This window comes from Saccoglossus kowalevskii, chromosome 12, assembly GCF_978046115.1.
Source record: "Saccoglossus kowalevskii chromosome 12, keSacKowa6.1, whole genome shotgun sequence".
NCBI lineage: Eukaryota > Metazoa > Hemichordata > Enteropneusta > Harrimaniidae > Saccoglossus > Saccoglossus kowalevskii.
In genome coordinates, this window is record NC_140652.1 from 10,020,123 (window position 1) to 10,033,891 (window position 13,769).

The 13,769-nt window shown below is 35.9% G+C and overlaps 1 protein-coding gene across 1 annotated transcript; it reads left to right on the forward strand.

The window, feature by feature from the left end:
• The first annotated feature begins 9,477 nt into the window (after positions 1-9,477).
• On the forward strand, positions 9,478-11,995 carry LOC100378920 (perlucin-like protein). The gene is made up of 5 exons (XM_006819804.3): positions 9,478-9,583; positions 10,389-10,474; positions 10,777-11,146; positions 11,397-11,476; positions 11,738-11,995. The coding sequence occupies exons 2-5, from the start codon at positions 10,402-10,404 to the stop codon at positions 11,767-11,769; spliced, it is 555 nt and encodes a 184-aa protein (XP_006819867.3). The 5' UTR covers positions 9,478-9,583; positions 10,389-10,401; the 3' UTR covers positions 11,770-11,995.
• The last annotated feature ends 1,774 nt before the right edge of the window (positions 11,996-13,769 follow it).

A 13,769-nucleotide genomic window follows, 5' to 3' on the forward strand; every position in this document is an offset into this window, starting at 1 on the left:
TATGTAGGTATTTAACCATATATTTTCCAACTGACATCAGGTTGTATATATGTACCTGGTCTACTTTCGAACCGATTTTACGACATTAAAATTATATTTACCGGCTGTAACATCATAATTACATTCCGACTACTATATTTGACCGAAATTATAACGCTCACGTAAACAAACATATTAACGGTTTATGAAAAGTGTCAAAGTTCCAATCGCTATAATTCCACCTGTTTATAAAATCTAAATCAAACGATTAATTTTTTTCTCGGAGTCACGCGTGACTAAAAATATATATGTATTGCTTAGATATAATGCATATTCTAATTAAGTAAACGTAACGTAGGTGAAAAAAGCAGAACACGCATGAATTATATTAATATACATATGTCACCGTAACGCCATTAGTTTCAGTGCGCGCCGTAATTAAGCGGTATTTTACAGGGTATATTCACCTACCATATTAGGAAATGCGAATTCCAAATATAGAATGATTACGCGAGTAAGCATCCTCTTATAATAAAAACAAACATGGCTGCGCGTCGGTCGATACTTCCGCTGTACCATCTGTACTACTATCACATTGTTGTTCTAAATACGTGGAACGGTTTCCACAAAACCTTCGTTCTATTTCAACTGTTAAAGCGGAGGAGTCGTCACCTGGGCATGCATCAGATGGCCATAGCGTGTCATTGTTTACAAACAATAGTCTAACCATGAGCCTTTGCGTTTTTAAAGTGTGTTATTATCATCGCTTGGGACTCCCGAGCGTGCGCAGGTGACAACCCCCAAGCTTTAACTACAGGACCAGGCCGTGTGGATGCGTTGGTCGGAGAAGCCACATTTTTATTGTTGCAATCCTATACCAAGAACAGATTAAAATGTTTTGACTAGCTAGGAATGGAGTCTTGCATTACACTGCACCCTTGCGTCACAGGCGACCACGCAATTTCTGAGAGAGACTAGTTGTTGAATACTACAAGCACTTCTGTAAACACTAGTTTTACTTGCAAAAAAACACACCTGTCAAGTAAATTTATAAAGTAATACAATGATTCTGACGAGTTCCTTTATAGTGTTTTGACTACTAAAAAAAGTAAACTCATAAAATTGATTGTTGATGTTAGGTTTATCAAACGAGACATTATGTATTTAATTCATTGTTTTTTATTTGCTACAAATTGATAGACGAAAGATTATAGATTATTCGGTGAGATGGTCTGAATTCATGTAGGAGTACATGTCATGTTAGTATTATTTGATACAGCATATTGATAAAAACATTGTACTGATTTATTCTGACTAAAAAACGCTGTTCTAGTACATATCTGAGTTTGAATCAATAACAATTCTCTAATACCATTGTTATTTTGGTACACACACTAGATTTTCCATGTAACAAATACTAATGTGCCGCATGCAAATAGAAAAGTATTAGTTTTGATATTGTCATAGTCCGTGCTGGTCTACAGTACGGATGACCGAAGAATAATGTTTAAAACACGTATGTTTTCGTTCATAATGCATCCTTAACTGTCTTAAACATATGTTCCTTTAATAACATCGATCAATGCCTGGTTATCATTATTGAGGGCGCAATAATTAAAAGCGCGTGGAAAATACAGTATCGAACAATAATGCTGAAAATATGTATTATTCCGTTAACATTGCATCCTTAGCTATCTTAAATATATTTCGGATGTGCGGGTAACATACATATTTTTGCGGTGAACATTATTACATGAAAACTACTCTTCAGCTAGCTATTTTCAATTCTGTATGGCATGAACAACTTTCTGTTTAAGCCAATACTATCTGCGTAATTCAACGAAATATGTGTATTACTTGTTCCTACAAAAGTAAGGAACAAATGGCTTTCTGTTATATTGTTTAGTCTGAAAATGATTTACAAGTACACTGAAAAAGTTTAATTTAGGTTTGTAGAACGAGGTATTATGTATTCGATTTTAAGTTACGAATAGAAATACGAAATATGTTTTTTATGATACATTTGATTTCCTATGCATGTGGACGGCATAGAAGATTTTTTTTCACCATATAGAAAATAACTTCACGGAATTTTCCAATATTAAATTTCAGAATTGTGGACCAGCAGCTAATGGAAAATTATTTTCATGCGAGCCAAAAATTAAAACGAAATCATCAAAAAGTACAATATGTTGTAAAAATATGGCGTTCAAGGTTTTTAAAACCTTATTGTCAACTACAACTACAATAAACAAATATAATCCAATATATTGACAACAATAACCTTGACAAGAAGAAAACTCACTAAGAAATACGAAAATTGATCCGTGCGCAAGCCGACGATAGCGTTTGTAATAACAACGGATTCTGGATTGGTCTACATGATGCTAGTGATCCCAAAACATCCAGACATAAAATACAACCTGAAATTTGTCGTGGGTGCACGAACAGTGCCACGATTTCCAAGCCTGGGAAAAAAATGAACCCATTGATAATAATAAACAGGACAGCAATGGACAGAGTTGCGTTCAGTTGTGGTAAGTACAGCCGTTGAACAATTGATATACATAAAATTATGGAAGTCAAAAAATAATGTCAGGAAATTTACATCATAAAAAAATTTGCTTTAACTGCTCAATTGTTTCCTACACTATTACGTATTTCAACTCCAACGGTGTATTTTATTTAAATCAAGCAACTTATTCTGTCCACTCAATTGGTCGTAAGATTATGTACATTAAATGATAATTGCTAACTCGTATTTCAAAAAATTGTTTTTCGTGTATTAGGTACAGACCATCGAAAAAAGGTAACTTTGATGATGAATATTGTGGTGAACCGAAGGGATACGTCTGTCAGTTTGAAGACGGTAAGCAACACTTTGTCATTTCATTGCATTTTGCAGTTACATTCAATAACAATCGTTCTTTCGAGATCTCGCAGTAATTATTTGGTATATACTGGTGGTAATAATAATTGGAAGTCATACACTTTCGTCAATAATATTTTGTTGCACATAGTCAAATGCTGGTAGTAACATTGAAAAGATTTGTGCTACACTCACATCTACGCTACTTTTGTGTGTTGCAGAATGTCCATGTATCAATCAAGACGTGGAGTAAGACATTATTGGTAGAAATGACGGATGACGCGTTAATAAATCGAGAGCAACACATACACTTTCGCTGTATTCACCATGCCAATCGTCCTCAAAAAAGAAAATGGCCTCCGACCAATATATGATGCATGATTATTATTATTATATCTTTGAAAAGATAATTATATTCTGTATAACAATATAGAGCCGATTGACATATTACAATGTAATAAATATGATGGTTTGCTTTGAGTAACAATAAAAGAGATTAGACCGTGAATGTTGGTAACTGAGTTCTCTCTACATATACTTATGCTTCTTTCAGTGTTGCTCACATCAACTCGAAAGCTGACAGAAATATGAGGTGTGCGTATATGCGTCAAATATTATATAGATGAAACAATCTAATAACACACATATTTCTGATACTGCAAACTGAGATGAAAGCTGGTATATTGATTGGCACATAAAATATCATTATATTATAGCATTGTCAATATCAGCGAATTTTATGACGTCATTGCCACAGATTATTCGCGTATACTATATACTATGTATAATAATAGAAAGTTGAGTTCGGAATAAATAAAGAGACGGGCATTTGTAACGGAAATTATGGAGTGAAAACTAAAGTCAAAACTGAAAATGAATAACTCTGAGCTATAGGAAAAATAATTATTTGTTCTTACTTTACATGAGAAATGTTATTCCCGCCATAACGACAAACACAAATCGTCCCGACCACAGGGCGGGCGCTTGTCACGTTTATTAATCAATTGTCTGTATGTCTAAGAACAAGATTATATACTTACACGCAAATAATGAATATAGTCTATATATATTATTATATGCGTGTACGTGTATAATCTCGTTCTTACACATACAGACAACTGATTAAGAAACGTGACAAGCGCACGTGGTACCGATGACTAACGCGTAAATAAACGTAGCTCACCAAAGACTAACACAATGGCCCGTTTTATCGATGACGACGAATCCCAGTTAAATGAACTCAAAAATGCAAGAAATTAAAAAAAAATACTTCACAGCTGACTAAATGGGGAGTACGTGTTCCGGAATCACTTTTGAAGACCTTCCTGTCTTTGAGCTCGCCTTCTTGCTGCGGGTATTTGACGCTTCAAGCAAGATGGGGTGTAGTACAGCAAGTCGTCGCTGTCTGGATTACGAGTTTCAATCCAACTACACATCACTGCCCCCTCCCGATCATCGCAAAATTAACATCATGTAGGATAGGCAGTTCCAAGTTTGTCTATTTTTTTGTATACGTGTTATATTGAAGTGATCGCTACACACTGTATTGTGGTTGTGTGTGTGTGTGTGTGTGTGTGTGTGTGTGTGTGTGTGTGTGTGTGTGTGTGTGTGTGTGTGTGTGTGTGTGTGTGTGTGTGTGAATGGGAATCGTTGCGTGGACGCCTTGACGTTATATACAGTATACAGATTACAAGCCCATGTATTGTAGACGTCGTTTCTTACTTTATCTTACTTTGAATGTGTGAAAATTCACTGGCATTGCCAATGTAACGCCTCACACATCATGTCGTACAAAGTGTGCTTTCGTTCATTATGAGCCGCCGGGGAGTACATTATTGTTTAATTATACCGTGTGAGCAAGTGCAATATGTCTATTTTATATTGTTTTTTGGAAATATTAAACACAATATGTTAACATCACCAAAATATAACACAATTCTATTATCTTAATGTGATAACTCATGTCGAAAGTTTTGCTTTCGTATTCTCCTTGCTCCTTACAAAATAATATTTAAGGTGACAATGCAAGTAAATTTTGCATATTTTTTCTAAAGCAATAATGACAGAAATGTTACGTACTTGAGACACATTGCTACAAGAAATCGCAAAATACATACTCTTATTTGCAGATAAACATGACAGAAAAATAGTGCGAAATTTTACAGAAAACAATTCAACCGCCTAGAAGTAACTCAACTTAAAGTTTGCAATTCTCAAACTTACTACACAACACATGTTTCGAGAATGATTAATTTGCATAATCATTACTTGGATACTGGGCCGGAAACCACTGGTTTGATTTTGATCACCTCTCTTAAGCAGTACGACTATATGCTATACGTAATTGAACATTGAGCGCAGCTCATGGTGGTGGAAAACTCTCTTGTATTGTTACCCGAATAACTGTGTTGAAACAATGTGCACAAGAATGTTATGTATTTTACTTACACAAGTTGTTCGAAGTTAAAATACCATGGGCTTCCCATTATTGAAACACTGCGCCCCAACGATCACAACATGGCAATGCTCACTGTTATTGAACGAGTATATGTATAAGCTAATTAAGAAGGAATATTGACGGAAACATGTTTTCAGTATTATTGTTCGATACTCAATACGGTAGACCAAAACGGACTATGGTTTATCAAATACATTGCTTTGGCAAGCAGCACTACATTTGTAGTAACAATAGTAAAATGTGCTCGTTCATTTTTATCACAACTTTAAGACTTAAAGAATGACGTACTGTTCACCATTCTGTGAGAAATGGCCAATTATGGGGTTTTGTGCATTAAATGATAGGGTTAAACGAACATCTCCGTCTGAGCGTATTATATATTCGAAAGAAGGTCCATTTGTTGTTCTCGCAAAGCCATTTTTGACCGATTGCTGCATTGCGGACTTTGATGTTATGTTATGTTACTGGAGGCAACGCCTTTGATTAAGTTGAAGCCTCGTGGCTCTTTTAACGTTGTGAGAGGGGGAAACGAGTAATAGTTTAATTCTTATTAGAAATTATTTTACCCTTTTTATATACTGAAAGCTGCAATAAAGGAAATACATTCTTGTATTGTTCGTGTTAATATTTGTTCAGGGGGATTATATTACGGACATTCCCGCAATACCCGTAGTCTGAGGGAAATGAACACACACTGATAATAACAGAAAAACATTTCAGTAATGAACCACGCCAATTTAAATAAGACATACAAGCTAGATACTGCAGTGCAAATGTTCATTTGTGCTTCGAATGCGATCGCACAATGGTCATATTAATACATAGAATATAATAAAGCTGGGCGGCCAACAAATCAGTATGCAAATTATTCCGTTGTTTTCAATAGGACACGCAACCTGATATGCACATGTACATTTTTTTGTCAATAGTTGGCATTGGTTTATGGAAATAAACCGAAATTTGCATAATTTGCATTTGCATCACACACAGTAAATATAGTATGATCGCTTCGCTCGTGAAAGTACGGCCGCAGGATACACCGCAGCACTCGTGAAAATAACTTCCATACGCAACGAATGCCACGGGAAGGGTGTGGGGTTCAGTTATTATTACATAAGTTCCATATTTCATTAATTCATGTTAAAGCGCGGCTCCGCAATCCCAGGGATTGTACCTGTGCGTCATGGCGTATGTACTTTGCATGGCCACTCAGTTGTTGATTGACACACAGCTGTTATCATTTGAACCAAAAGTGTTAATTCATTAAGCATCATGCATTACGCTAATATCCGATTTGAAAGGACTTATTCAATTTCGTTCAACGCTCATGGGACCCTCGCACTCTTTTTAAAGCATTTGTCTTACTTGCATCTGTCATTTACCGCCATGATTGCATCATAGAGCTCCTTATTTAGTTCCGTACTTGCAACGAAAATTGTGGTTTGTTTGAATGACATACACATTGTATAGTATCGCACAGTACAACGTGTGCCATAACGTATCTTGTCGGCTAGGCAATAATGACGCTATGCAATGTGGAAAAAGACTCCAACAAATTAAAAAAAAAAAAAAAACTTCGTGATACGGCTGTGTGGCACGGGCATATCCAGTTGCCCGACGCCAAATATACACGAATATATACCTTTTTGTTATGCATGGTTGTCGGCCAATATTCATATATAGTTCAAGGAACGCAACATTTTTTGCGGGACCTTTCAATTTATTTATTTTGAGACACATTTGTATTTGACAAAATAAGAGTCGAGCAAGTTTACAAGTTCTGTAACCGCGAACGTCTTTTTTTGCGCACATACTCAAAGGAGGTTATTGGAATGTTTACGCACAGTCCCTCCCTTTCGTTCACATCTCAGCTCGTGCCATCCGCACTCGCTCGGGCTGGACCACTTCGTGGAGCGCCGACGACGTCCCTAAAGTGACCGGACAAACAGCTCACAGCATATGATTCCTTATTAGCGCCATGATATCACTTACATCATCAACTCCGTATTTATGTAAACATACCTAGATATTAAACAAAAAAATTGGGATTAACACTTTGCATTTGCATCAACCCATAACCGGCAGTCATTTTGAGCAGTCAAAACAAACGTTTTCCCGTAGCTTTTACGCGGAAATCACACTGACATCGTTCCGAATTTGTAAATTGACATTGAAATTGTATTGCAGATATATTCATATTTGTGTACGACAAGAAAATAAAGCACCACAGGCGTTAGGATTGCCAAAATGAGCGATTTTGCGGAGCACCTCGGAGCGATGTTTTATGCTTGAGTGTTATTTGCATAATGAAAAGTGACGGCCAACTTTCCTTTTATATATACGAACCCGCGGTTTGAAGAAAGAACGTGCAAAAACCTGGATATAATTTAGGTCGAGGAACCCCATTGCCCATTAATATGTTCCAAAATAGTGTTACGCCCAAGCAACGCACGTCAGTGTAGAACGTGTGTGAACTGTCCGAATAAATAACTCGTGAACGTTGAGTTGGTGCCACGACAAAACCAGAACCAGATCTTGAACTGGACGACTGTGATACACAGTTTATGTTGAAGTTAGAAGTTCCTCCACAGAATTGTGCATTTGTAAACATGCCGTGCAACTACCATAACGGTACTCCACTGACTGGGTGACTTTCGTCGATATCGGTCGTCTTTGAGTTGCACGCTACAACTGCGTTTGTGATGTTGCGTGCTGGTCTTGGATTGAATGAGTCTTGGTTTCCGGTTAAAATGTTGTTCATTTGGCATTGGTAATCCCGATCTGGAACTGAGTAACGTTGCAACATTGCCAGCACAAATCTCCTGGACCCTCGTTGTTGATGGTTGCGGCTCCATAGCAATCGCTGATTTTACTGCGGGTGAATCTTCCGAGTGCCCTTCAGGGTTATAAAACTCAGTTTCCAGGAGGTCAACAAACTTTTAGTTTTCCCAATCTTAGCATTCTAAGTGATGTACACCTGACATGCCAACAATCTCGCTGAACGATTTGAACCGGATTAAAATAGCAGACAATATTTTTTACAAAATAAAAATAGTTCGGTTGCCAATGGAAATACCATTTTCATTTGCATATCGACCGTGAAAATACCGAAAACATTATTACATGGGTGATATGCAAATTAGTTTGTCAAAATAATTGACTGCCTAAAATACCATTACTGTTATTCAGATTTCATTCCACTCGGCAAGTATATTGATGTACCCCAAGAGAAAATATCGTACTTCTAAATATTGTTTATTTTTGCTATGTTTTGAAAAATGATACTTCAGAAGGGACTACTTTGTATTCTCCCAGACCTCATTTGCATATGTGGTGTGGAAATACCGATTTTGATTTCCGGGACAAATCAAAATAAACTGCTGTAAATATGTAATGCTGTTTAATATTCTCATTTTTTAAAATATTGTTCTTTTTTATCGTTTTCTCCTTTTGCTAGCTAATACTTGTACTTTCAAATTGTAGTCATGACTATTGTAAAATATTGCGTCATGCGCCTGCGTTGAGAGTGTTATATAAATGGTATGTAAACAATAGAAATAGTCGCCTATACTATGGGGTAAGGGTGGTGGTAGTGCAATACTCTTTTAATCATTAAAATCAATTATGGGCAGATATGTGTAAGTCACCACATGAGAGTTATGTGTATTTCTCATTAAACCACACAGTTATGACATGTGAGTTTTCTACTACATCATCTTATTTTCAATTCAATATGGCATTATCGCAAACTTTATGTTTAAACCAATATCCGCAAAATAAATGCTCTTTTGCGTATTTCAACGACATTTGATTTCCTGCGCATTTGGGCGCCATGGTCAAATGTTTTCATCATATAGGAAATATCTTCACGGAATTTTGTCATATTAAATTTCAGAAATGTTGACTAAGACCTGTAGTTAATGGAAAAAGATGTTCATGCCACATAATATTTTGAACGAATTCGTCAAAAAGTACAATATGTTGAACAACATATGGCGTTCAAGGTTGTTAAAGCATATTGTCCACTAAAACTACAATAAACAACTACAATCCAATACAATGACAACATTAACCTTGATTCTGGGAAATGATGATATTGGTCAATATGGCACTGGTATGACGATAATTAATGTGAAAATGAATAAGTAACGCCCCAAACATACGATGCATTACATTGAATTGTTGTTGTGTATATCGATGATTCCTGTATAAAAAGGGCATCAGAGAGTGTAACTTCTCATACCTTTGGAAAAAGCTCTCGGTTGCTGTTCATATCGGTAAGTATTGTGCTTTACATATTTTTGTTATTTGTAACATACAATAATGTATATTGCAAAGCCGCTAACGCGTGCGTCAATGTTTACTGGGATGTCCAACTAATTTAAATTTGAGACTAACATCTCTCAATATTTCCTTTGCACTTTGACTAGCGTAGTTCAGTTTTTTTTTCTTTATTCATATGTACGATATTAGCGATACACGATCATACAGAAAATTGTCATATATGAAAACTCTTTCACTTCGTAAATTTTCATCGCTCGCGTCAGTTTATTTTGCATCTTTGCATACAGTGCACTACGCCGAATTAAGAAACAAATCAACTTATACTAAATGTATTCAAGCAAATTATTTATCAAATGTTAATCTTTTAACATGTATATTATTTTCAAGTTATTGAATATTTTAGCAAAAATAAAGATTTTTGCATGTTTTATTATGCAAACCATTCTGGTTATCACCACAGCCCGTCTTGTTTGTTCAAAATAAATTTTCTCTGCAGCCATCATGAACAGAAGTTTTGCAAAAATTTGCGCTCAAATAAGTGTTTATATATTGATGTTCAGATTAATCTCAAACGTACATGCTTTTTTTATTAGCTGTTTTATTTTCCAATAGTGTGCAAAAAGTAGACATATTTTATTTGATTAACAGTAGTCAGTCGTAAATCACATTGTAATTCATTAACTTGTTGCTGAATTCATCCTCCTATATACGTGATGTGATTATTCTATAAGGAATAAGATAAAAACAAATATTACAACATTGGCACACTTATCATTCACATATGTTATTTTCCTTCAGAAATCACAACAATATGCTGTTATTTATTACTTTGCTCGCTTTTGCCGGCGCAACATATGCTCAACATCCCTCCGGAAATCCCAAAGGTGAGAAATGTCATATGTATTTTAATTATTTACTGTGTATGGTCACATGTCATGCAAAGATATTAAAATAATCTTCACCGCAAACTAAACAAATTAAAAAACAGCATCGCGTTATTTATTTATTTATTTATTTATTTATTTATTTATTTATTTATTTATTTATTTATTTATTTATTTATTTATTTATTTATTTATTTGCACCATGTTATGCAGCCATTTTGGCTTTTGTATTGGAATTACAAAACAAGAAAACACGCTGTGATGTTCACGATGTGATTGTCATGTTTTTTTCCTGTCTACAGTATTTGACTATACAAGTTGTTACTGTTGGAGATATGAAGTATTCTGCAGAACTGAGGATTCAGACTGGCAGTGGGCTAAGGACGAGTGTGAAAGCATGGGTGGTTGGTTAGCGACTATCGACAAGAAGAAAACTCACCAAGAAATACGAAAACTAATCCGTGTGCAAGCCGACAATAAAGCTTGTAGTAACTACGGATTCTGGATTGGTCTACATGATGCTAGTGATCCAAAAACATCCAGACATAAAATGCAACCTGAAAAGTTTTCGTGGGTGCACGAACAGTGCCACGATTTCCAAGCCTGGGAAAAGAATGAACCCAATGATAATAATAAACAGGACAGTAATGGACAGAATTGCGTTCAGTTGTGGTAAGTACAGCCGTTGAACAATTGCTATACATACAATTATGGAAGTCAAAAAATAATGTCAGGAAATTTACATCATAAAAAAATTGCTTTAACTGCTCAATTGTTTCCTACACTATTACGTATCTCAACTCCAACGGTGTATTATATTTAAATCAAGCAACCCATTCTATCCACTCAATTGGTCGTAAGATTATGTACATTCAATGATAATTGTTAACTCGTATTTAAAAAATTGTTTTTCGTGTATTAGGTACAGACCATCGAAAAAAGGTAACTTTGATGATGAATACTGTGGTGAACCGAAGGGATACGTCTGTCAGTTTGAAGAAGGTAAGCAAGCAATGATACTCATAGCCTAAGAAGTCAAACGCATTACACTTTGTCATTTCATTGCATTTTGCAGTTACATTCAATAACAATCGTTCTTTCGAGATCTCGCAGTAATTATTTGAGATGTACTGGTGGTACTACCTAATGGAAAGGCATACACTTTGCGTCAATAATATTGTGTTGAACATAGGCAAATGCTGGTAGCAGCCTTGAAATGATTTGTACTACACTGACATCACCGCGACTTTTTTTGTATTGCAGAATGTCCATGTATTAATCAAGCCGTGGAGTAAGACGTAATTGGTGATAAGTCGGAACAAGCCAAACACATTCGCTGTATTCACCAAGCCAATAGTGAGAATGTTAGAAAAAAATGAAATATGGCGTCTTGCCAATATATGATGCATAATTATAAGTTTATATCTTAGAAATGAAAGTACGATTCTGTATCACAACATCAATGTAATGTTACAAATATTTTGGGTTGCTTTGAATAAGAATAAAACAGATTAGACCGTGGATATTGGTAACTTAGTTCTGTATACATATATTTATACTTCTTTCATTTTTGCTTCCATCAACTCGAAAGCTGACAGAAATATGGGGTGTGTGTATATGCGTCAAATATTATATAGATGAGATAATTAAATGGCACACATATAATTCTGAGATGAAGGCTGGTATATTGATTGACACCTAAAATATCATTATATTATAGCATTGTCAATACCAGCGCATTTTATGACGTCATTGCCACAGATTATTCGCGATAATGTATTGCATTATTGAGAATCAATCCCCCATACCATGCACAGGAATAGAATGCTGAGCTCGGAAAACAAATAAATAGACGGGCAATCATTAATAAGAGATATTATGGGGTATAAACAATTAAAATAACTCTGAGCTATATAAAAAATAATTATGTGTTCCTAGTTTACATGAAAAATGTCATTCACGCCATAGTGACAAACACAAATCGTCGTCAGGCCAATCCCAACTTCGCGAGAAACACCCGGTACCGACCACAGGGTGGCGCTTGTCACGTTTCTTAATCAGTTGAGATTATATACGTACACGCATATAATGAATATAGTCTATATATATTATTATATGATTATATTATCATATAATCTCGTTTTTAAACATACAGATAACTGATTAAGAAACGTTACAAGCGCCTGTGGTACCGATGTCCAACGCGTAAATAAACGTAGCTCACCAAAGGCAAAAACAATGACCCGCTTTATCGATGACGACGAATCACAGTTAAATGGACTCGAAAATGCAAGAAATTAAAAAAAAATACTTCAAAGCTGACTAAATGGGGATTAAGTGTTACGCCAGCAATTTTGAAGACCTTCCTGTCGTTGAGCTCGCCTTCTTGCTGCGGGTATTTTACGCTTCAAGCAAGATGGGGTGTAGTACAGCAAGCCGTCGCTGTCTGGATTACGAGTTTCAATCCATCTACACATCACCCCCCCCCCTCCCGATCATCGCACAATTAACATAATGTAGGACGGGTAGTTCCAATTTGTCTATTTTTTTTGTATACGTGTTATGTTGAAATGACCGCTGCCCGGCCGCTGCACACTGTGTATGTGAATGGGAATCGTTGCGTAATCGCGTTGACGATATATATAGTATAGAGATTAGAAGACCTTATAATGTAGACGCGATTGTGTTGAATGTTTTTGGTCGTTTCTTCCGAATTATCTTACTTTTAACGTCTGAAAATTGACTGGTATTGCCAATGCAACAAAATAATAACTCAAGCACACTTTGCACTCCATATGTCGTACAAAGTGTGCTTTAGTTCATTATGAGCCACCGGGGAGTATATTATTGATCACCTCCCTTAAGCAGTACGAATATATGCTATATACGTAACTGAACATGCCGCGCAGCTCATGGTGGTGGTAAACTCACTTGTATTGTTACCCGAATAACCGTGTTGAAACAATGTACACAGGAATGTTATGTATTTTACTTACACAAGTTGTTTGAAGTTAAAATGCGCTTCTATTATTGAAACACTGCCCCCCCCCAACGATCACAACAGGGCAATGCTCACTGTTATTGGACGAACATGTGTTTATGATAATTAAGGATGCATTATTGACGGGAACATATGTTTTCAGTATTATTATTCGATACTCAATACTGTAGACCAAAACGGACTACGGTTTATCAAATACGTTACTTTGGCAGTATCCGCGCAGCTTCGAGGATCTCCAAGAAGCTTCATTGTCCTCCGGGGTGCTCCCCGCATTTCAGAGGAGCTCTGCGTGTT